At 41.5% G+C, this 24,957-nt stretch overlaps 1 protein-coding gene across 3 annotated transcripts; it reads right to left on the reverse strand.

The window, feature by feature from the left end:
• Positions 1–1,997: 1,997 nt before the first annotated feature.
• On the reverse strand, positions 1,998–24,953 carry LOC115165816 (small integral membrane protein 29). 3 transcript variants are annotated; one of them, XM_029719220.1, is made up of 5 exons: positions 24,558–24,953; positions 4,798–5,096; positions 4,609–4,634; positions 3,973–4,078; positions 1,998–3,295 (listed from the first exon to the last, which is right to left on the reverse strand). In XM_029719220.1, the coding sequence occupies exons 2-5, from the start codon at positions 4,903–4,905 to the stop codon at positions 3,227–3,229; spliced, it is 309 nt and encodes a 102-aa protein (XP_029575080.1). In that variant the 5' UTR covers positions 4,906–5,096; positions 24,558–24,953; the 3' UTR covers positions 1,998–3,226. The 3 variants fall into 3 exon arrangements, with proteins under 3 accessions (XP_029575080.1, XP_029575081.1, XP_029575079.1); XM_029719221.1 differs by lacking the exon at positions 24,558–24,953 and adding an exon at positions 7,107–7,653; XM_029719219.1 differs by lacking the exon at positions 24,558–24,953 and adding an exon at positions 5,927–6,086.
• Between the last annotated feature and the right edge of the window lie 4 nt (positions 24,954–24,957).

Genomic DNA, 24,957 nt, shown 5'->3' on the forward strand with positions numbered 1-24,957 from the left:
ACACTAAGATGACTGTGGCTATAAACAGCTTGGAAAATTCCAGAAAATTATGTCATGGCTTTAGAAGCTTCTGATAGGCCAATTGACATAATTTGAGTCAATTGGAGGTGAACCTGTGGATGTATTTCAAAGACTACCTTCAAACTCAGTGCCTCTTTGCTTGACATCATGGGAAAATCAAAATAAATCAGCCAAGATCTCCACAAGTCTGGTTCATCCTTGGGAGCAATTTCCAAAACGCCTGAAGGTACCACGTTCATCTGTTCAAACAATAGTACGCAAGTAAAAACACCATGGGATAACGCAGCCGTCATACCGCTCAGTAAGGAGACGCGTTCTGTCTCCTAGAGATGAACGTACTTTAGTGTGAAAAGTGCAAACCAATCCCAGAACAACAGCAAAGGACCTTGTGAAGATGCTAGAGGAAACAGGTACAAAAGTATCCATATCCACAGTAAAACGAGTCCTATATCAACATAACCTGAAAGGCCGTTCAGCAAGGAAGAAGCCACTGCTCCAAAACCGCCATAAAAAAGCTAGACTACGGTTTGCAACCGCACATGGGGACAAAGATCGTACTTTTTGGAGAAATGTCCTCTGGTTTGATGAAACAAAAATAGAACTGTTTGGCCATAATGACCATCGTTATGTTTGGAGGAAAAAGGGGGAGGCTTGCAAGCTGAAGAACACCATCCCAACCATGAAGCACAGGGGTGGCAGCATCATGTTGTGTGGGTGCTTTGCTGCAGGAGGGACTGTGCACTTCACAAAATAGATGTCATCATGAGGTTGGAAAATTATGTGGATATATTGAAGCAACATCTCAAGACATCAGTCAGGAAGTTAAAGCTTGGTCGCAAATGGGTCTTCCAAATGGACAATGACTCCAAGCATATTTCCAAAGTTGTAGTAAAATGGCTTAAGGACAACAAAGATGGAGTGGCCATCACAAAGCCCTGCCCTCAATCCTATAGAAAATTTGTGGGGAGAACTGAAAAAGTGTGTGCGAGCAAGGAGGCCTACAAACCCGACTCAGTTACACCAGCTCTATCAGGAGGAATGGGCCAAAATTCACCCAATTTATTGTGGGAAGCTTGTAGAAGGCTACCCAAAACATTTGACCCAAGTTAAACAGTTTAAAGGCAATTCTACCAAATACTAATTGAGTGTATGTAAACTTCTGACCCACTGGGAATGTGATGAAAGAAATAAAAGATTCGCTCTACTATTATTCTGACACTTCACATTCTTAAAATAAAGTGGTGATCCTAACGGACCTAAAACAGGGAATTTTTACTAGGATTAAATGTCAGGAATTGTGAAAAACTGAAATTAAATGTATTTGGCTAAGGTGTATGTAAACTTCCCACTTCAACTGTATATGTTTAATGTCCATGGGAATTAAATCATAGACTTTATAAATAGTAGAGAGTAATATGTAGCAGTTCGCATTCAGGAGAAAGTCAACTATTCATGTCAAAAGTTTCAATTCCACATTAAAATAAATGGAAATACCTGATCTACAATGCGTGTACAAAACATTATGAACACCTGCTCTTTCCATGACATCGACTGACCAGGTGAAAGCTACGATCCCTATTGATGTCACTTGTTAAATCCACTTCAATCAGTTTAGATGAAGGGAAGGAGACAGGTTAAAGAAGGATTTTTAAGCCTGGAGACATGGATTGTGTCTGTGTGTCATTCATAGGGTGAATGGGCAAGACAAAAGATTTAAGTGCCTTTGAATGGGGTATGGTAGTGGGTGCCAGGCGCACCAGTGTGTCAAGAACTGCAGCGCTGCTGAGTTCTTCACACAACAGTTTCCCGTGTATATCAAGAATGGTCCACCACCCAAAAGACATCCAGCCAACTTGACACAACTGTGGGAAGCATTTGAGTCAACATGGGCCAGCATCCCAGTGAAACGCTTGCGACACATTGCAGAGTCCATGCGCCGGCGAATAGAGGCTGTTCTGAGAAGGTGCAACTCAATATTAGGAGAAGGTCTTTTTAATGCTTTGTACACAGTGTATATAGCCATGTTTAAATTCTTATCAAGTGGATTCCAACATACTGTACATATACATGCGCTGATAAGATGATTGATTTCAATGGAAGCCTTCATCCTTCTCATCCTGAATACATGACATTCACAAATGCAAGGAGGAAAGGGGGTAACTTAGAGCACATATAATTAATTCAAGGATGAATCACTGGTCACTTATTTCTTTAAAGATATGGGTGGCTGAGGTTTCCTGAGTACTGTATACAGTCAGGCCTATGGCATTCTTCGAAAGAGATTCTGCTGCTAGAAGAACAATCCTCCTGGTGCCCTGTCTTCCCAACAGGACATTTTTAGGGCAGTAGTCACAGCTAAATAGTGAAGAGGAGTGGGTGGGGGAGGTTGGTTGACTAGTTACATTAATTTGCCATCTCTTCTCTATCTACACATCCTCCTTCTGATTTCACCACCTTTTCATCATAACATACAGTATCTGTATGATGACGAGGAGGTATTCTTTTGGTTCCTTTCAAAATGGCATTCAAGGTGCCACAAACAGGGAAACAAAACAGCAACTTAAGAACTAAAATTGATTGACTGCATACCTTCTGTGTAACTTCTATTACATTGAATGAGGTGAGGGACATAGTAACCTAATTTTACACCACTAAAACTAGTAGTACAACGGTAAGCATCCCACCCAAGGTCAAGGCTTCGCTAACCTCGCTGGTATACACCTACTTAAAACAATAGACATTTAAGGCAAATGTTACATCAGTGTCTAGTTTGGATGGATGGCACCATCTTAGTTTCAGTAACGCCCACATTATGACACACACAAACACAGTAAAAAAAACTTAAAAAAAACTTGAATAAATAATCTCAAATAAATAAAATGTCCACCAGTAGTTAGCCAACATGTCGTGGTTTCGGGTATGCCGCAGCTTTCGGGCACAGGGGCATGGCATCAGAGGTTCACAATCACATAATAACCAACCTCCTCTTAGCTTGGAGGCTGACCCTGTACAAAGTAAATGCTCCAACAGAGATGATGATGACTGAGGAGGTGCATGATGCGGAATGCATGACAGGCTGTTCTCCATGCTTGTCCATGCTTTTCCTAAAACCCCTTTACGTTGAATGACTGACAAATCTGGCATCTCAAGGGTTAACTCCACTGATCTGCATGTCGTCACAGATCTATGTCCTGCTCCAACACACTCATGCGTGGGTATCTTTCATCAACAGGGGACGTTGCTGCTGGTATGATCGTGCCCAACCCTTCACCACCTGCAGACACAAAGTCACATACTAGCTTTCAGATAATCTGACTGTCGCCTGAGTTTTTCTTCATTACTGTTGTATATGGCATGCATTTTAAATAAACACTGTGTGCAAATATCTTAAATGACCCACTAGGTGTGCCTAAAGCCGAATTGACTTACACCAAAGTTGGAAACGACAGCTCAAGCTCCAACAAATCCAGCTAGGGGAGTTTCCCCACGTGGCCGACACGCAATTTATACCGAGCAGAAACGTAAAGTGATACCAAGTCGGGTGACAAGACTCTCTGGGAAAGTTAGATAGAAAGGCAGCCGACGCGCGAGGGTAGATAGTCGTACCGTATCTCCGCAAAATAAACCTACCTTTACATTTTAGTCATTTAGCAGACACGCTTATCCGGTTGACCAAGTTCTCAAATGTCTACATTCGTTAATATCGTCATTCATAAAATATTTTTAAAAGGCAGCACTGATTATCCTACAGCACCACTTTCAGAACTGGTCTTTTATTTTTTTTTACAAAGCGGCTCCATTTGATACTACTACATTACATAAAAAGGCCTTTATTTATACGTAGCCAATGTCGCCATCTAGTGTTTGTAAAAGTGCCACATAGGGAAGGAGCTCAGATGTTACTGTAGCCTATCAATTGATTCATAGACAAAGACGAGGGTGAAATCATACCTTAGTATCTTCCTCTTTCCACAGCATTTCCTGTTCAACTTCATGTAATTCTTCAGAGGGGTCGTAAGTATAGACTGGAAGCAACTGGTGCCGGAGCCTGTCAATTCTGAAACACACAATAGGAAAGGACACTGACATGGTGACCAATGCAAGACGACCATTTTTTGACATTATTGTAAGATTTCTGTGTATTGTTCAAAAGGAATTGGCCAATTTAAAGGTGCACTATGCATAAATCACTCCACCATTTTCCGGTTGCTAAAATTATAATAGTTTGCCTAATTTCAGTTTATGTGACAAAACAAGCAGACATTGTGTAGAGAATCCTTGTACCATCTAAACTGCTGTGAAATATATTTTCCATAACCAAAAATATTTTATTTTCAGCTGTTTAAAGCTGGAGTACAGTATCAAAAGCAAAAGACACAAAAACTAAAGACTTAAGGGAGGCATAGAAATAGCACCCATAGAACAGATCTACCTCTTCTTACACTGACTTTCAATGAGAATGAAAGACCTATAACAAACATTTCTATGTGAATTTGGCCAGGTCACCCAAAAAGTGACATAATGTAGCTTTAATAAGTAACCATACACCTGCTGAGAGCAATAAGGAAGAGAATAAAAGGAAGTTACCTTCTCTTCTTGCGCACATACAGCACCTGCAATAAAAAAGATGACTAGATTAGCTGGTTCAAATAAAATGCAGGAGTTGTTATGTGGTCATTTTAAAGGTTATTAAATCAAAAGCTTTAGCTCATCAAAGTAGTACTTCTTAACTGTATCACTGTAGGCCAACATGTGATGTTCCTGTTAGCCACTCACCACAGCTGCAGCTATCCCGATGAAGGTGATCAGGAAGAATGGTACCAACACGGAGCTGACTGCCACATCCCTGTCTATGGGGGCAGGGGGCTGAGTAGTGCTGTTCATTGCATATGTGTGGGTAGAGGGTGAGTCAGGGGCTGCTAGGCTGTCCCAGCCAAGCTTCGGAAGCAGCAAATCCCCAGTCCTATTGAGAAGTTAGGCGGAGCAGTCCTCTCCCAGTTGTTTTTTCCTCATCCTTGTCGCTCATGTGACTTCCACATGGTCTCTCCCCTTTCACTAATCAGTGTGAAATATGCCTGAGAGGGCCAAAAGACAAAACAAGTAGAAATCACATGGTTAGGCATACGAGAAAGAGGAAAAATGGCAGAGAAATCTTCACACAAATTTGTTACAGATAGTGAAACTATTTATTCTGTGCACTTTGATCTAACAGCTAGCTATGATGGCAAGCTTTTTTTATGGGGGCCTCTAATCTGCTTTCTTGCCACCGTTTCCACATGAAACGGTAATAGTAGAGAGCATGACCCATAATTGACGTAACATTTTTGGATATGTCCTACTTTTTTACCAAGTAATCATGTGGTCCACACAACAATGTCCATATTATTCACATGTGTGGGCTCGGGTAAAATGCTGCTCAGATTGGACTATCTGATTTAGCTTTAGCAAACTAATACTCAAATTTCTAGCTAAATTATTACAAATAATTTTTTAAGATTCAGATTTAGCGAATGTGCGCAGCACCCAGGCCGACGCACGTGAATAACATACATCAAATATGCTGGCCACCACTACACTTGGTTGTATGATGGCTTTGGGTGGCCAAAACCGTGTAGGTCAAACCGGGCTTAACCCGATGTTAGGTAACCTAGTAACTAGCTGTATTACTTGGCTCGTTAAAGTTGCTACGCAAGCAATGTCATGCATCGTGTGTTTAGCTTGCTGAATTGAACAGCTCCAGCTAACGTTGTCACAGACCAACCTGGTAGCGCAGCTCAATTTATTTTTCACTTTGGCGTATTGCAAGTGTCTTAGAAGAGTACCTCTGCGGATAACCATATTGCTCGCTCTAAATTATTTGTCCAATTTACCTTAAATCAGGAAAGTGGTTGTAATGAACACTCACCGAACGTTACTCCCCTTTCACTTTGCAGCTAACCAGGATGAAAACATAATAGCCCTTTGATTGACAAGCCAATTCACGAAAGCAAGGAATGGGAGACGGAGGAATGCAGCCAATGAAGCGTCTCTGGAACAGAGAAGCTGAGTGCTATGCACCTGATGCGTCGGTACGTGTCGCCAAACTCATACTGTACGCCATTTATTAAGGACTGTCGTATCAATTTACCAAATACTCTGGTATTTTAGTGGGCCTATTGTATGGAGGAAGAGGTAGTCCATGCAGTGAGAGGGTTGACTCTCCTTCCATGAATATAGACAGATGGAATTGCAATTACATTTTTTCTCAGAGCAACTCTTTTCCGCATCCCTCTCCCCATTAAGCCCTGCACCACCAATCCCTTCCCCTCACTAGGCCCTCGAAAACATAGCTCATGTAAACAGATGACTGTCTGGCACATAGGCAGCCAGTTCAATACGAAGTTCAATACCAAGAACTGCAGGCAGACACAATGAGAGAAGGCCCAGGGCGGATAATGGACCACGCTTGGTCAAATTGGGGGGGAAACAAACATGTACAGTGTGAACCATACACTAAGTAGACCATGGTGACTTATGGTAAACGTAAGAAAAAAGATGAGTCCTTGCTCAGGTATGGAGAGGATGGACAAAGTAAAGAGCAATCATATTTGGCACTGAGAAAGTTTGTACTGGTGGGAGACCTCCACTCATGTTGGTGCTTGGGAGATGAAATCATCTTTGTACTTGTGGGTCTATGTAAACCTACATTAAGGCATGGGCATTTACTGTACATCGACTGGTTGCTCTGCTGGTTATGCGTGATTTGAACCTAGAACATTTTGATTATTTGGGCAGTTATAAAGAGCCTATCTACAGCGGAGTAAGAGCATGAACTCTGAAAAAAAGAGATGTGTTTATTCAATCTATAATTAAAAAAAATAAGAAATGTGTTTACATTAATCATACCTGCTATTTCAATAATTTACAGTGTTTTGTTCAAGGACAGGGTCCTCTAAGTCAATTACTGGTAAGTAAGCAGTAGATAAGAATGTGTAGTAAACCTGTAAAGAACTGTAATAAAGATGTTTGATGAGACAAGAATGAATATGGCAAATTATTGTAAAAAAAGGCATGAAAAGTCATTGTTCAAAATTATCTTAACCCACCCCCTCTCTGTCTATTTTTCTCTCTTTTTCTGTAGTTGGGTCTTTGAGTGGGAATCCGGTGTGGGTGCAGCAGCCTCCAGGAATCCTCATTCCAGGAACTGAGTCATTCAATCGGCTCAACAAATACACACACAGACTCACTCAGACACATACACACCTCTGCATTAGTAAAATACCATATTACTACAGCATAAGCCCCAACCTTCTCTGTGCACACTCACAGCATCTTTCTGCAATGATGTAAGCTACGAGGGGGAGATTGTTTTTGTACAATAATCAATGAATGTCCACATTGAAATTAAAGGAAAAATCTGAGACACTTCACAAAGAGTCTGTGGTTGAACTGGAGTCAAACAGAAACAGGGTTAATCATTCTGGGAAAGGTAAAAGACTCCCCCACTCCCTTCAACACACGCTCTCTCTCAGTTTCTATGGTTTCCTCAAAGAGCATTGCATTTTCCCTGTCTTTATTTTCCTAGAAAGAGCGGTGAGCTCAAACTGAGCTAAGTAAACATCAAGGGATTACCGTAATTTCCGGACTATAAGCCGCAACTTTTTCCCCACGCTTTTAACGTAGCGGCTTAAACAATGACGAGGCTAATATATGGATTTTTCCCGCTTTCAATTTTTTTCTCTCCAAAAAAACACATTCTGTGACGTTGATAAGAGAATTATCTAATAAAGGTAAATTAATCAATAAACCATGATGAATTATTAGTCATACAGCATGGTTAATGAATAATCAATGTAATGATCAATGTAGTGATCGATTGTTCTGATTAGTTCCAGAAAGTCCAGGAACCACTGGAGAGGGAAAGAAATGTGTGTATGCAATTAGTATAGAGAGCAGGGGACAGATGGTAAAGGGAGTAAAACTTCAAAGGGTTCCTAACCTTGAGGGAAAGGAACAGGCTGAGCTAGATGGTGATAAACAGTGTGTGTGAAGTCAATGGGGTATGCAGGTCACCAACAGTTTGTGTGTAAATGCATGTGCGTAAGTAAGCAAGAACTATAAAATGACTGTTTTGTTATCCTGACGCCAGAACGTTCTCTGAATAAAGCTACAGAAACCTTTTGCAGAAAGCTGAGTCCTTGCCTAATTATTTAACCCATTGTCTTACAAACCTTGGGCATTAGTCAAGGCGAATTGATTATTATCATCAAGATATAAAATTCCTTTAACAGACGTGCTCAGTTTTTTGGCAGCATGAAGCTTTCATTAGACCAATGAAATTGCCGAACGGGTTAAGGTCAAACATCTTTTTTGTTTACTGTTTAGATTAAATCGAGCGCTCTCAAACTTCCCATCATTCTGATTACGGGAGTCATTCTGTCACCCTGATTCCTGGGGGTACAACAAAGTATTTGCAGCCACTCGACATCAGTGTAAATCGTGCATTTAAGGTGGCGCTCCATGTTCAGCGGGAGGCTTGGATGACAAGTGGGGAGAAATCCTTCACTAAAACGGGCCGCATGCGAAGAGCAACTTATGGTCAAGTCTGCCAGTGGGTCCTGACAGCGTGGAGCATTGTCAAAAAATCCACTATCATCAACGGGTTTCGAAAGGCTGGACTGCTGCATGTTGAAGAGGGCTCAGCGGGGGATTTGCCTCCGGTTGAAAGTGACGAGAGCGACAATGAAAACGATCCAATATCGGATGAAGCAATTCTGAGGCTATTCAACTCCGACACCGAAGGAGATGGTTTCAGTGCACAGGAGAAGGAAGATGGTGACCAATGACTTTCTTGGTAGGCTACCGTTTACTGCAAATTTTTTATTTTTTGTTACAAGCCGTGTTTCGTTAAAGCCTATTTATTTTTGTTACAAGCCGTGCTTCGTTAAAGCCTATTTATTTTTGTTACATGCCTTCGTTAAAGCCTATTTATTTTTGTTACAAGCCGTGTTTCGTTAAAGCCTATTTATTTTTGTTACAAGCCATGTTTCGTTAAAGCCTGTGTAAAGTTAATTTGTTTCAATGTACCGGTAGGCACCTGCGGCTTATAGACATGTGCGGCTTATTTATGTTCAAAATAATAATTTTGTGAAAATTCAGTGGGTGCGGCTTATATTCAGGTGCGCTTAATAGTCCGGAAATTACAGTAAGTAAAATACGGTTAAAATGTACTTTTGCTATTCTCAATCATTCTCAAGTGGCAGATACAGAAACAGTTATAAAATAGGCAGTTATAAAATATCAAATTTCTATGGCTTATCTAAAAAAAATGTTTTACTTTAGCTTCTGTCACACATGAAAACAGATCAATGCCATATCCCAATGGCTCTGCCAAATGGTTGCAAATACCATAAGCGGCTCATTTACACTGTACATAAGGAGGTGTAGAAGGATTTTTGGAAGTATTTTTGCTAATTTCAAGAGATGGTTATTTCAGCATCTCGAAGATCTATAAAGGAACCCCAATTTAGACCTGAAATTGAGTAACACATTGACAGTCTTAAAAAATAACTAAAAGTGTGATCAGCTGAAACTACACAACCTTGATAATGACCAAGTTACACTGCAGGATTCAGAGAAAATGGGAATGGATAGGACACTCAGATCAACCACCTTTGCAGCATAAAGACATGTCCACTATAAGACAACTAAGGCAAGACGATGGTCTGGAATCCACATCAATCAAATTCAATCCAATTTATTTATAAAGCCCTTTTCACATCAGCATAAAAAAATCCCCCATAATAAAAGCCATGGTACATCAGGTGAATTGGTTGAATACTGTATAGTGTTTTTAATGAATGTGGTCCATTATGAAATAATCTTTCTTTTATACTGTTTATAGAACAATAACAAAGCTTTTATCTATTCCCCCTTGTCATGTTCTTCTAACGGTTATTTATTTCAGCATTCCATTTCAGTACTCTCAATTGTTAATTTATTTTAACTAACCTAAGATGGTGATAAGTAGGTGAATTTTGCCTCTGATACATAGCAGTTAACAGCGTTGGGCCAGTAACCAAAAGGCTGCTCGTTCGAATCCCAGAGCCGACTAGGTGAAAAATCTGTCAATGATCCCTAGAACAAGGCACTTAACCCTTTTGCTCCTGTAAGTCGCTCTGGATAAGAGCGTCTGCTAAAGGACTCAAGTGTAAAAATACATGTAGGGATTTTCTAAATTATCATCTAGGAACCAACGTGTTTACAGCTGAGAGCCAATTTTCAACACTACATTAGGACATTGATCATTGATGTCCAATTTAAGTCTAATTCAGGAATATCAAAACATCAGATGAACATTTCCTACAGCACAAAAGGGTATTCCAGCAAGAAATCATGTAGCCGCCCTGGCAAGGGTAAGTCCTGCTGACAGCGAGAATGCTGGTTAATAGTGACGCGGCAAAGGTGCTGGAGACTAGGGGAGACTTTATGGAGGGGGCGGATGAGCTTGAGCTGCAGAGTTCTTTCTAAAGGGGGCGAAGGGGTTGCCCCTCCTGTTTCCTTTTGAGCCCTGAGTCTCTCCTTTTGACTGGCCAGATGCTTATAAAGTCAAGGCATAGTGCTGCACCAGATTTACAGCCCCCTCAAACCTCCGTATTCGTAGCCATGCCACAATCACAGAGTCGAAGCCAAACATGCCAGTGCCATGCTCTATGCGGAGGTGTGTGGGGCCAAGGCTGGTCTTCACAGACAGGGTGAGGAGGTAGCCCTGGTAGGAGCTGTCCCGCAACAGGAAAGTCCCCTCTGGAGCTTTAATTAGAACTTGTTTAGCCTGAGTAGCTGTCAGGGGGCCCCAGTACCAGCCTGAAGAACACCGAGAGAGGGGAGCATGAGCAAGAGGGAGAGGGACATGCGGCTGAGAATATTAGATTCATAAGTGTGCAATACGTTTAGGCTGGCAAATATTCTTTACATAATGTAATCTGAATTTAAATGTTAGGCTACATTCATGTCAGATATAGCAGGCTATAAAGTTTCAATTCTGCTTATTTAAAAAAAAAGACATTTCAATCTGTTGTAATTCAATGTAGTCTGAATATTCTAATAAAATGGAAAATGTGTTCAGAGTCCTTACACAGCAACTGAAATAGTCCATTAATCGAAATGTCGGCCTACAATAATGAAAATATGCTAACCTGACTCCCGAAGGTGAGACATGGCTCTTTGCAACCGTGCGGCATTCTCTCTTAGTCTTGACGCACTTCGACATGACTCCAGCTTGCAGTCCTTTAGCCGGATTGCGTTGAGGTATTTATCGGGGGCACTGGTCGGTATAATCATTGGGCATGACAGCAATGGAACACTTGAGGATTTGAGCATCCAATGGTCCTCAATTTGTTTGTTGACCCGAGGTCTGGTAGGAGTCACTGTCTGCTATTTTAGACTCGCACTAAGAACGCAAACAGACACACAAATCATCTAAAGTGCATTTCGGAAAGTATTCATTTTGTTACGTTACAGCCTTATTCTAAAATTGATTAAATAATTGTTTTTCCTCATCAATCTACACACAATACACCATAATGACAAAGCAAAAACATGTTTTTAGAAACGTTAGCAAATGTATTAAAATAAATAAAACATACCTCATTTACATAAGTATTCAGACCCTTTGCTATGAGACTCGAATTTGAGATCAAGTGCATCCTGTTTCCACTGATCATTCTTGAGATGTTTCTACAACTTGATTGGAGTCCACCTGAGGCAAATTTAATTGATTGGACATGATTTGGAAAGGCAGACACCATAGAGCTCCGAAACAGGATTGTGTCGAGGCACAGATCTGGGGAAAGGTACCAAAACATTTCTGCAGCATTGAAGGTCCCCAAGAACACATTGGCCTTTATCATTCTTCAATGGAAAAAGTTTGGAACCAACCACTCATCCTAGAGCTGGCCGCACTGAGCAATCGGGGGAGAAGGGCCTTAGTCAGGGAAGTGACCAAGAATCCGATGGTCACTCTGACAGAGCTCCAGAGTTCCTCTGTGAATATGGGAAAACCTTCCAGATAGACAACCATCTCTGCAGCACTCCACCAATCAGGCCTTTATGGTAGAGTGGCCAGACGGTAGACAATCCTCAGTAAACGGCACATTACAGCCCGCTTGGAGAATACCAAAAGGCACCTAAAGACTCTAAGACCACGAGAAACCAGATTCTCTAGTCTGAATTCTCTAGATTGAAGTCTTTGTCCTGAATGCCAATTGTCACATCTGGAGGAAACCTGGCACCATCCTTACGGTGAAGCATGGCGGTGGTAGCATCATGCTGTGTGGATGTTTTTCAGCGGCAAGAACTGCGAGACTAGTCAGGATCGAGGGAAAGTAGAGAGAGATCCTTGATGGAAACCTGCTCCAGAGTGCTCAGGACCTCAGATGGGGCGAAGGTTCACCTTCCAACAGGACAACGACCCTAAGCACACAGCCAAGACAACGCATGAGTGGCTTCGGGACAATTCTCTGAATGTCCTTGAGTGGCCAGCCAGAGCTCAGGACTTGAACCCGATCGAACATCTCTGGAGAGACCCGAAAATAGCTGTGCCATCCAACCTGACAGAGCTTGAGAGGATCTGCAGAGAAGAACAGGAGAAATTCCCCAAAAACAGGTGTGCCAAGCTTGTCGCATCATACCCAATAAGACTCAGGCTGTAATCGCTGCCAAAGGTGCTTCAACAAAGTAGTGAGTAAAGGGTCTGAATACTTATGTAAATGTGATATTTACATACGTTTTTTATACAGTGGCTTGCAAAAGTATTCACCCCTCTTGGCATTTTTCCTATTTTGTTGCCTTACAATCTGGAATAAAAATAGATTTTTACCACTTTGAAGATGCAAAATATTCTTATTGTGAAACAAACAAGAAATAAGACAAAAAACCAGAAAACTTAAGCATGCATAACTATTAACCCCCCACACACACACACACACACACACACACACACAAAAAGTCAATACTTTCTAGAGCCAACTTTTGCAGAAATTACAGCTGCAAGTCTCTTGGGGTATATCTCTATAAGCTTGGCATATCTAGCCACTGGGATTTTTGCCCATTCTTCAAGACAAAACTGCTCCAGCTCCTTCAAGTTGGATGCACAGCAATCTTTAAGTCATACCACAGATTCTCAATTGGATTGAGATCTGGGCTTTGACTAGGCCATTCTAAGACATTTAAATGTTTCCCCTTAAACCTCTCGAGTGTTGCTTTAGCAGTATGCTTAGGGTCATTGTCCTGCTGGAAGGTGAACCTCCGTCTCAGTCTAAAATCTCTGGAAGACTGAAACAGGTTTTCCTCAATACTTTCCCTGTATTTAGCACCATCCATCATTCCTTCAATTCTGACCAGTTTCCCAGTCCCTGCTGATTAAAAACATCCCCACAGCATGATGCTGCCACCACCATGCTTCACTAATATAAAATTATTATTTACATTTTTTATAAATGCATCAAGAAGGCTCAGGGCTTATGATGTTGTCTCGAAGACCAAAAAAGAGACCTCCGGGTATAAGGCGTAGGCCTGCCCCTAAAAAGCGGAAGTTAACCATTAAAAGAAACTCAGTAACTCAAAGACGTGGTAAAGTGAGGAGGTCTGGACCAAAAACGGCAAAAAGAATACTCTGAAGTATTTTCTAAAAGAACAAGCAACATGTCTCTTTTACACCGCATGTCCTCTGAAGCTATAAAGACAGAGCTCAATCTTTTCACGGCCCCCTTAACCCAACATTCAATAGACAGCTCCAGTTATGTGGAGATAGCCCCACTCTCTGCCATTGCCGACAACGGTCCTATAGATTTTTTCATACCAGGCCATGGTGACAACTATCTGGACCTCAACAACACCTTGGTGCATTTACGTCTAAAAGTGACCAAAAGAGATGGTACTAATATTGCAAACGATGCCAAAGTGAGTCTCATTAATTACCCCTTGGCCACCATCTTCTCCCAAGTGAATGTGACTTTGGGTGAACGCCTAATCAGTCAAAGCAGTGCCACATACCCCTATAGGGCCATCATGGAGTGTTTACTCAACTACTCCGAAGACACTCTCAAGACACAATTTAGCGCCGGGCTGTTTAGCAAGGATACTGCAGGGGTCTCTATGGAATCGATAGACCCTTCCACTGTTGCAAACAAAGGACTGGAGGCACGCGCGCTCGCTACTGTGCCGAATCTCGAGAGTTTCATCTGCTAGGGCCTATACACTCTGACATTTTCTTTCAAGAACGTTTACTCTTAAATTCGGTTGATTTAAGACTAAAATTAACCAGGGCTAAGGATGAGTTTTGTCTGATGTCTGCCCAAGACGGTGACTTTAGTTTAAAAGTTTTGGGAGCAACGCTTTTTATTAAAAAAAAGTGTCTGTATCTCCGGCAGTTCGTCTGGGTCACACACAGGCTTTGATGAAAGGAAATGCCCTTTACCCTCTCCAAAGAATTACCATGAAAACCTTTAGCATACCTGTGGGCAGTAGAATCTGCAGTCAAGAAAACCTTTTTCTAGGCCCTTTAACCCGCTACGTGGTTATAAGATTGGTTGATCACGCCTCTAATACGGGCAGCTTACATAAAAACCCATTTAATTTTCAACACTTCAATGCAGAGTATGTAGCTCTCTGTCAGGACGGACGTCAGGTCCCTGCTAAGGCTTTCCAACTGCAATTTAATAACATATCTGTGCAAGAATTTTACAATCTATTCCTGGCTACCGGGAGGCATCTAAAAGATCTCTCTTTACCTATTGACAGAAATGATTTTGCAGAGGGTTACACATTGTATGCTTTCAATTTATCCCCTGATGATGACACCTCAGGAAATCTGTCTGTGGTGTCCCAAGGTAACCTCAGGCTGGAAATGCGTTTCCGTACACGTTTAGCCTGTACAGTTAGCATGATTGTTTATGCGTGCTCTGATTCAATCTTGGAAGTGAATGCCCGAAGACAGGTCTTAGTGGATTATTATTAAGGATCGTTGAGCAAAGACATGAATACCCAAGAGTTGGAAGGGCTCATGACCCGATTGATTGGAAAACAATTTTATGGAGTGTGGGCTTGTGATGAATTACCTATTGAGAAATGGCCTGACCGGCCGGCCATGTTTATTGTTAATACCCATCCTAAACACATGCCGGTTGAACATTGGATAGCTGTGACACTAGAAGATGAAGGAGGAAGAAAAATCTGAACTTTTTTTTATTCCTACGGCTTTCCCCCCGGTTTTTCACATTTTCCCAAATCTATTAAAGAATTTTTCACCAAAAACGGATCAAAGATCTACTACAGCATCAAACAAGTGCAAGATAACCTTTCCACTACATGTGGTCAACTCTGTGTATTCTACCTGTGCCAAAGAGCCCGTGGAGTTTCTTTTGAAGATGTTATGTCTCATTATAATGATGATTTAAGAAGTAATGATACCGTTGTAGCTTGTTTTGTTAGAAAATATCAAAAGTGTTCAAATATGTGTCCTTAAAGACCGTGTATTCAAGGTGTATGCTCACATCAAATGTTTCAAGAATGCCACAAATGTTAATTTGCTTAATTTTTTAAATAAAATTTATTGAATTTAATCATAGTCGTTCAAAAGTCATTCAAAAGTCATTCAAAAGTCTAACCACCCCGAGAGATCGGGATTAGTTCATGGGGGTAAATGAGTCATCATCATCCCCTTCATAGGGGGGAGGGGTTGTTGGGACATCTTTAGGGGTGCTGTAGCTCGGTGAAGGTTTTTGTTTTAAAGCTTGAATCTAGTGACGAAGCTTATGGTTGGGTACCCCCGAGAGGGGAATGTTGAGGATTGCCAGGGCTTTAAGAAACTGACGCCACCCTGGTGGTCTTCTGTCATCAGCAACCTTGTGGGCTGCCGTGGTACTTTTAAGCAAGTCAAGCATATGTGAACACTTGACAACAGTGCCCTGAAGGATAAACTCTCCTTTGTCATTCCAAGTAACAGTCCCCTTTGAGTCTTTTATCTTGTTCATAATGTATCTAACATTTTTCCTGTTACGTGCCGGAACATGTCAACATGTCATGCATAACATTATCTTCAACACGCATTTGATCTTCAGCCGGTAAGATCGCCGGTACAGGCATTACAGGGGCGTGGGTCTCTCTAGACGCGTCATCTTTTAAAGGTTTAAAGGTTCCGGTAGGGAAAGCGTTAAACGGTTGGTATCTCTCTCACCTTGTTTTACCAAGGCCAAATACCTTTGCAAGAGGTTTGTGTATTTTTGGACCTTATATCCTTTTCGGTTCCAAATATCCTTCATGGCTGTATCCAAACCATTTTCCGCTGTTTGTCTGATATTTTCAGGACCGTGCATTTGTTTTTTTAGTCTATCCAACTCTTGTTGAGGCACCAAGTATATTTTATTTGCCATCATACTATGTGTTCAACCCCCACGTCTGGCAGCAATAAGGCTGGTGATGAAGGGCACAGCTATAGTTAGCAACGGCAGAAGAAAGCCTACAACAGTCTGGGGGCTTATGTCTTTTCTTTTGAAGACTGGCTCTTTTATTGGCAAAGAGTTTGATCGTGGTCTTTTGTCTCTTTAATGTTTTAATTGGGTCAGGGTGAGTGGAATGCGCCCTTTGAGAAGATTCAAAGCAATCTCACATAGGGTTAATATGAGATCTGAAGAACAGTGACCCAAGATGGCCTTCCGTTCTTTAGCTGTAGCCCCAACTAGGCTTCTCAAGAGGGGCAGGTTTCTTTTTAAACACAGCGACATAGCGGTTACTTTTTAGGAATGTACGCAGCCGGCCACTCCCACGGGAACAGGCCGGTTCGGAGCCTCAGGTGTTCTGGAGTATTTGCTTTTAAATCCACGATTAAATAAGAAAATGGCGCTTTGGTAGCGTCCTCATAGCTCTCCATAAAGTAGGATTTCCTTCCCGGATACATCTGCTGAGCTAGAGTGTTAATTTGTAGTTTGTCTCTAGGGTTTTTGAACAAAACCATGTAATTGGCGTTCAAACTAATGGTACGGCTGTTTTTATCTTGGTGAAACACATTCTGCACCAAGTAAAGCACGGACAGGTTTCTATGATGAGTATATTGGGTAAAAGGTCGTGCAATTTCAGGATGTTCACTACCTGCAAATAGCATATCGTCCAAAACCAGCAGATTGTTTTTATGAGGAGGTAAAAGTTCATCATCAGACAGGGATTCAGGTATTCCTTCAACAAACTTGATTTTTATTTTCTTCAACAATCCATCATACAAAAGGTTGATAACACAAATAACACCACACAATATTGTCAGGCTTCTGAGATAACACATGTTCAGAATTCTCTAAAATACTTTTTACAAAACAAGTTTTACCACTGTTGGAGGAGCCTGCGATTAAGGCCGCAAATGGTAGTTGCAACTGGGGGCAAAACCTTCTACAGCAGCCATTATATCTTAAGCTTTAAGACACACTGGGGCTTGCAGCATAAGTCAGTAGCCAAAGGGCAATGTGGTCCCGTTAGGTAAAAGCAGTCTCTTGTCATAGACTACCCTGAATCTTTTAGTAAGTGGGGCAATCCTGAGATGGAAGCCCTTTTTATCCCTAACAATTTTTTGTAGGAGCTCAAAATCTCTAAGTCACTATTCCGATCGTTTATGAACCCCTCAACCAAGCGTGTGATTGATTCCAAGTTTACACGCGGGGCATTTTCGTAGTTTTGAGTCACGCCTTTGGCTTTCAACACCACGTGATTGTCTTTAGTCCTAAAAGCATAGCTTTTGGGCCCACAGGAGGACCATTCTGTGATATGGTCACCATCTTTGAGTTCACTCGTTAAACCACCCAGATAGTTGCTAAGTGGGGGGCTCCAGTCACCCTGTTTGCTTACATAGACCACAGAGTCTGTGTCATGGTAAAGAACCCACCTCTGAAGCTGCTCCATGAGGGCATACAGTTCAAGTCGGCCATAGGCCGTGGTAAATGCAGCAAGAAACACATTTACATTACCCGGGGGTAGAACCCACTTCTTGTTACGTCTCCATTGCACCAGGGCAATGTCTTGACTCAAGAATGAAAAATGTGAAATTTCGTATTTGTCCGAAAAAACAAATTCCAAAAATTCTTTGGGGTCTTTAATGATCGACGTTGTTAGCATATTGCATCTCTGCGAAAGCTTCCCCCATAGCGAGTTTAAGTACAATTTCGACACATTTCGTTTGGTCTTGTTGACCTCTATTCTGTCCAGGTCAAGAAGTATGCCTTCTCTGTCGTGATAGTCTTGAATGTACTTGTCTTTGCTCTCTTGATCTGTGACCGATGCCAGATAGCCTGAAGCCATTTGCTTGCATCTCAAGAAGGTCTTGATGTACTCTTTAAAAAGAGTGTCTGATTTCCTGGAATCGTTCCACACTTCAAAGATTTTGGCCACGCGATACCCCATCTCCAGAGCCTTAGAGAATTCAACTGTGACCCATACACCTGTCAGGGCTCGTTCCTGATCTGAGTGATCACAAGGCTTTTCCTGGTTGTTGTTTTCACTGCAGGTGCGACATAGGAGAAAGAAAAGTTTTCCTTGAGGTCCCTTGTAAGGCAACACTGGTATAAACAAACCCCTAGGTGGGTAGACCGTTGCTTTGATCAGACCAAAATATTTTTGGGGTAAGTCAAAGTCGCGGTGAATAATTTCAGGATGCCCCATAGGATAGCATGAGGAACTCATTACATGAGGATAAAGAGATGTAAAATCTACATACCCTATTGTCTCGTCTGGTTGCGCTACATACCGCAAGGTCAAAGCATTGGTACGGCCTCCATACAGGGCCTGTCGTGGCTCCAAGGGTTCTGGTGGGTCAAAGCTGGAAAGGAAAGCTCGAACATGAGGATCAGACTTTTTGAGTCCCATCCACTCATGCTCCCACATAACATTCACTTTCAAACCGTAAGTAGCCTGTAAAGATTCCAATTTGTCTTGAAACTCTTGGTACATTTCCCCAAAAATCTTTTGGGTTAGGACACACACACATGGCCTGTGGCTCAAAACAAGATTTACAACCATGGAAGAAACAACCGTTGTACTCAAACACGGTCTCAACACCGTCAATCTGTGTGTATCCATCTACATGATAAGCCCCAAACGCCTTCTCACCCCTATTCAAAGCATGTTGAATAAAAATGTCTTTATCCTGGGTCAAGTACTCCAACCACTGAATGGAGCCACTAGAGTATGACTTGAATTGGCGTCGGTAGTTGTCAGGCGAGGGGATAGCTATAGATGCTGTAGGTAGAAAGTGTGTACGATAGGTTTTCATGCATGCCGATGCAATAGTTGTACAACTCCAGGGGTCAATGCCTGCATCTTTGATTACCTCTTCTCTGAATCTGAGGCATCCTTCACGAAGTATAACTACATCGTTGTCACAGTATGACTCCATCTCTTTGTGGAAATCAAAAGTGCTGTGACATACTGTCTCGTACCATGTTATGAATCTCTCTCGCTCTTTGGGAGACATTTGATCACACCCGTACATTTCGGGTCTCGGATAAGAGCCAATATAATGTAGATTCTCCTCAGATGTAAAAAAATGGGGAAACCAACCTTTCACAGAGTTCTCAAAACCCAAGGCCTCAGGCATTTGAACCAATCTCATGGGTAAGAAGCTTAAACTGTCAATGTATCTCTGGTTGAAAGCGGGGTCTACAAAACACAAGATTTTACTACCTTGAGCTATGACACTGGGTGCAACGCCTTGCTGTATCAGAGGGTTCAAAAGAAGGTATTAATCATATGCTCTAGAATTGTGTGCTATAAATGTGAAGTTTCTGTACTGGGGTTTTCTGAAGTGTTTTAGAAAGAGGAGTGCACAATTGTGTCCCTCTGCTGACCACTTATCACCCTTGAAAGTCAGGGTAGATACAAAAATAGGCAAATGAACCCCCGATTGTTGATTAGTCTCAAAATCATAAAAAACGTATTTCTCTGAATGTTCATCTTCAGCCAAGGGTTGAATATAACACTTGTGTGGCACTTCTTGAACCACTTCAGAGTCTCTGCTTTTTAAAGGCCCTTTACAGATTGGGCAATGTATGATTCCACACACATGAGGTTTAGGGCTGTCTATTTTAAGGTTGTAATTGCAATGGCATTTTGGACATTTCTTGTTAATGTCACAACTGCTTACAGATTTACAGACCTTGGGGTGCCATGTTTCAATTTTGTGTTTTCGTAACAGTAGGCTGAATGACATGTCCTGTGACAATCCTCACAGGGTGTCAGGTTTAAGGGCTGCATCGGACAATTTTCATCCAGACATACGGAACAGTTATAACGGCACAGGTGCCCCCCCTTTCGGGTGTAGCTCGTTTTGCACATAAAAGTACAGAATCTGAGGATGAGGTTGTGGGTTGTTTTGGAATTTCAAGAGAGTTGCATTAGCTCTACTGTGGTACAAAACCACAATCTTGATGTTCAGAAAGTTTTCAAATTTTAAATATCCTTACAATACTTCTCCAAATCTAATATATTATTTTCACTAACTCACCTTCAGAAAGCTGCATTAGGACGGATTCACAGATGATCTTTTAGCTGTCCGGGGGTGATAACTCTTCGGGGCTGTTGGCCTGATGTCTGGAGTTGCGCTCTAGTCTGTCGTACAGAATGGATATGATCTGTTTCCCTAGCCTCGCTCCGAGGTCGTGTCTCTAACGAGAAATATTCTGTAATGAGCTTACAGAGCGGGGGTGCCGTTTTTTCAGGCGACATCCTGTATGCATAAAAGGGTCATATAAAGTACCCACGAATGTCTAGAGACCCAAAAACCATATCTCGACACATTCTTTCTGCCAGTACTGCATTTATGCTTCATAGCACCGCTTGGTGGTGTCCGTTGTAAATGTATATCCCGGGGTGGGGGGACCGTTAGTATTTGCGCTGATTAGAAATAACATATGTTTTAAACCGTAGGAGGTTGTCTAGACAAGATATATTCTGCCTGGGCTGTTTGACTTTTTAGGCCCCACATCCTTGGGGGTGAGATAAATACGCATTTGAAAGGCTTGTGTGGTAATAAAATCGAAAGTGCCCAAGCCCCATTGAAGAGACGCACACAATCCTAAACAAACTCACACACACTTTTTCTGGTTTCAAAAGCCACCCATGCAGAGACACACACCCCCACCCCCTATTTGTTTTGAAACACACACACCTACACTCCCGCACACACACGTCTTTCAGGAATCCTTTTGGGACAGGCTTGTGGATGGCTTGAAAATGCACCGCCCCTTCGTTAAAGGTGAGATACAGCTTTAAAACCATTTATTTAATTCATAATATTTAGTACAGGCCTTTTTAAACATGCAATAATTACTTAAACATGTTTACTGCGCAATATTGAAACAGGCAATAATGTTTTTTATGTATAAACAATGTTTGTACAGCAGGTCAGACACCATTACCGGGCACATGTAATGTAGGAAAGACATGTTGTAGGAAAGACTATTCGTATAAAATAAGACATTGCATTTCTCCGCGACAGACCGGGGCGAGAGAGAAATGACAGATTCCCGTTCGTTAAGGGGTAGCATTAATACCCTTTATTTAATGGTAAATCTTTAGTACAGACCTTTTAAAAAACATTTTACTGTTCCTTTCTTACAGACAAAGGCCCCCAGGTTATAGGGTTGTCACTGACCCCACCCACTGTCTGTTTCCAATTCTCCCGTGTCAAGACTCCGTAAGTTTTCACTCCATGGATAGATCAAACATCTTGCATGTAGAGTCTGTGTATGTCTTAAGGATAGAAGCGGCCAGCAACGTAATTGTTCACGATTTTGGGAAAGACTGTCCAGCTTATTCATCAGGGTTATGAATATAGGGTAATCAATCCATTTAAAGCTAAACACAGGCATAAAAAAGTTGACATCCTTGCAGGCTTTGGAAAATACATATGAACTGACAGACTTTGTTGCATGTGTACTATCAAATTGTTCACATGCTAAAATTGTCACTTTGGAGTCGGGACTATAAGCCATTGAAGAGGTCCTTATGGCTTTCAAATCATTGCGCCCACCCACAAGCTCTTCCAATGCATAGCCTGGCACGTTTGTACCACTCAGGGCCTGTTCAATTTGACAGAGTGCTAGCCGTATCTTAAGCCATTCTCTCATACGCAGTGCAGGAGAAAAACTCCCGGGTTTTGCTTGATAAAGGGGCTGGGGCCGCTGTCTGTGAAAATCTTCACAGTTGAATATGTAAGTCATATGGCCATCACTGGTATCCAAAAACGATTTAAAACATTTTGGGGCCTCACCCAAAAGATCCTCGATTCTTTTATCATTGGGTTCGCGACAAGAGGCGCATAGTACCCCGAGAATTGGCTTAGGAAACATAATTTTCTGTTTAATGTTCAGGGTTTTATTTTTAAAATCTTGTTTAGTGTTCTGGGGCCGCATGTGTTGTTCTGGGTCTTATTTATAAGTCGTCTGCCTCCAACACAATCCCCCCCCGGACATTCCTACTTTATAGACAACAACCCTAAGAGCTATAAAATAGGTGGGGTGTGGGGCCATCCTCTTTGAAATGTTCAAACACAACCCCCCAGTTCAACGAGGTCCCTACACATCAATCATCATGACAACTTCAAAGGAATAGATGCAATATAGATATAAAATAACAAACACTCTAACACGTGACAGAACAGGATGCAACTATATGGCCCTAACCACGTGACACCTTCCCGCCATCATGTCCTGACCGGATGCCATTATTTGGGCATGTACGCGCCATCAGGACATAGGGTCATAAATCACGATTTTGACCGATGCCGTCTACTTTATTCTCTCTCCCACACATACAACTATCTGTAAGGTCCCTCAGTCGAGCAGTGAATTTCAAACACATATTCAACCACAAAGACCAGGGAGGTTTTCTAATGCCTCTCAAAGAAGGGCAGACATTGAATATCCCTTTGATCATAGTGAAGTTATTAAATACACTTTGGATGGTGTATCAATACACCCAGTCACTACAAAAATACAGGCATCCTTCCTAACTCAGTTGCCGGAGAGGAAGGAAACCACTTGGGGATTTTACCATGAGGCCAATGGTGACTTTAAAACAATTACAGAGTTTAATGGCTGTGATAGGAGAAAATTGAGGATCGATCAACAACATTCAAGTTACTCCACAATACTAACCTAATTGACAGTGTGAAAAGAAGGAAGCCTGTACAGAATAGAAATATTCCAAAACATGCATCCTGTTTGCATCAAGGCACTAATGTTGTACTGCAAAATAAATATGGCAAAGCAATTCATGTTTTGTCCTAAATACAAAATGTTAAGTTTGGGGCAAATCCAATACAACACATTACTGAGTACCACTCTCCATATCGTCAAACATAGTGGTGGCTGCATCATGTTATGACTATGCTTGTAATCGTTAAGGACTGGGGTGTTTTTAAGGATAAAAAATAAACGGTTTCCAACAGACACTGGGAGATTAATCCACCTTTCAGCAGGACAATAACCTAAAACACAAGCCAAATCTACACTGGAGTTGTTTACCAATAAGACAGTGAATTTTCCTCTTAGAGACTTACCCAGGAAGACTCACAGCTGTGATCACTGCCAAAGGTGATTCTAACATGTATTGACTCAGGGGGTTGAATACTTATCTAATCAAGATATATTAGTGTTTTATTTTTCATAAATGTTTTACAAATGTTCAAAAAAAAATCTGCTTTGACATTAGAGTATTGTGTGTAGATTGTTGACAAAATGTCAATTAAATCAATTTGAATCCCACTTTGTAAAAACTAAATGTGGAAAAAGTCAAGCGGTGTGAATACTCCCTAAAGGTACTGTACATGCGTCCTACATGTGTCCTATGGTCGTTGGACAAATCTTAGACTAAACTTGTAGGCTAACATACATACATACATACATACATACATACATACATACATACATACATACATACATACATACATACATACATACATACATACATACATACATACATACATACATACAGGCATTTGAAAGTGTGCTATTTCTCACCTACTAAGTGCGTTCTTGGAAGACCCCAAAGGGCCAACCCAATATTTTTTTTATAAGTAACTAAATCTCATTGTTCTGTGGTTCAACCCTTGAAATAGCCTACTCAGAAGATATTCTCTAACTCCTAGAACCAAATGACAACTTTTCACGTTTTTCACAGTTTATTTCAACGTTTCACAATTTTACATGAAAATTGTGTAGTTTGCGCAACGGTTAGGCTGGATACGTAGGCTCTATATAGCCTACATCGTCAATTGGCAATATATAACATGCTTACGAATATACTAATGAATATGCTGCGTGTGATGGGATTGAACTGGAAAAGTATTCATGTTAATGCTGCAAACAAAATATTATGCTGAATCTCAACTCACGTCTTCTTGAGGCATGAAGCCATTTCCTGTCATAGAAATCGCATGGCAGTTACTCCTGTTTGGCCAACATACATTCAATAACACAGAAGATATATGTTTGGCTGCTACAACTGATCATTAATTTTACCTGCACTGGTTGAACAGGTCATGTCCTCCGAAATTCATGATTGAAGCCTTGAGCGGACACAACGATGGAAAGATCTGGTCTGGAGCGCTTGTTTTGTTTCCTGCTGTATAATCAGAACATTTCAGGAATATAATCAACAAATAATCCACAATGTTCCCCACGAGCTGCCGTCTACACGCATGACTTGACCCTCTATCAGTCTGTACCAGTAGGGGTCTGGGCGCTTAGTTTTTTATTTTTACAATGTTTCCTTCTCTAGTTTTAATTGTTGATCGAGCGCACGTCTTTCCAGGAACATTCCCAGAAAGACCGGTCACGTGTGTGTGATTTGGTCTGGCACCGTTCCAGCAATCCATGGCACAGACAATGAAGTCATCCACAGTGGAGCGAACGGAAAAGG

Source organism: Salmo trutta, chromosome 28 (genome assembly GCF_901001165.1).
Source record: "Salmo trutta chromosome 28, fSalTru1.1, whole genome shotgun sequence".
NCBI lineage: Eukaryota > Metazoa > Chordata > Actinopteri > Salmoniformes > Salmonidae > Salmo > Salmo trutta.

Coding starts and splice junctions, on each gene's coding strand:
- LOC115165816 (XM_029719220.1), bottom strand. CDS start 4,905: ATGAACAGCACTACTCAGCCCCCTGCCCCCATAGACAGGGATGTGGCA. Junction 4,635..4,797: donor TCGGGATAGCTGCAGCTGTG/GTGAGTGGCTAA, acceptor TTTTTATTGCAG/GTGCTGTATGTGCGCAAGAA. Junction 3,296..3,972: donor GGAAAGAGGAAGATACTAAG/GTATGATTTCAC, acceptor TTGTGTCTGCAG/GTGGTGAAGGGTTGGGCACG.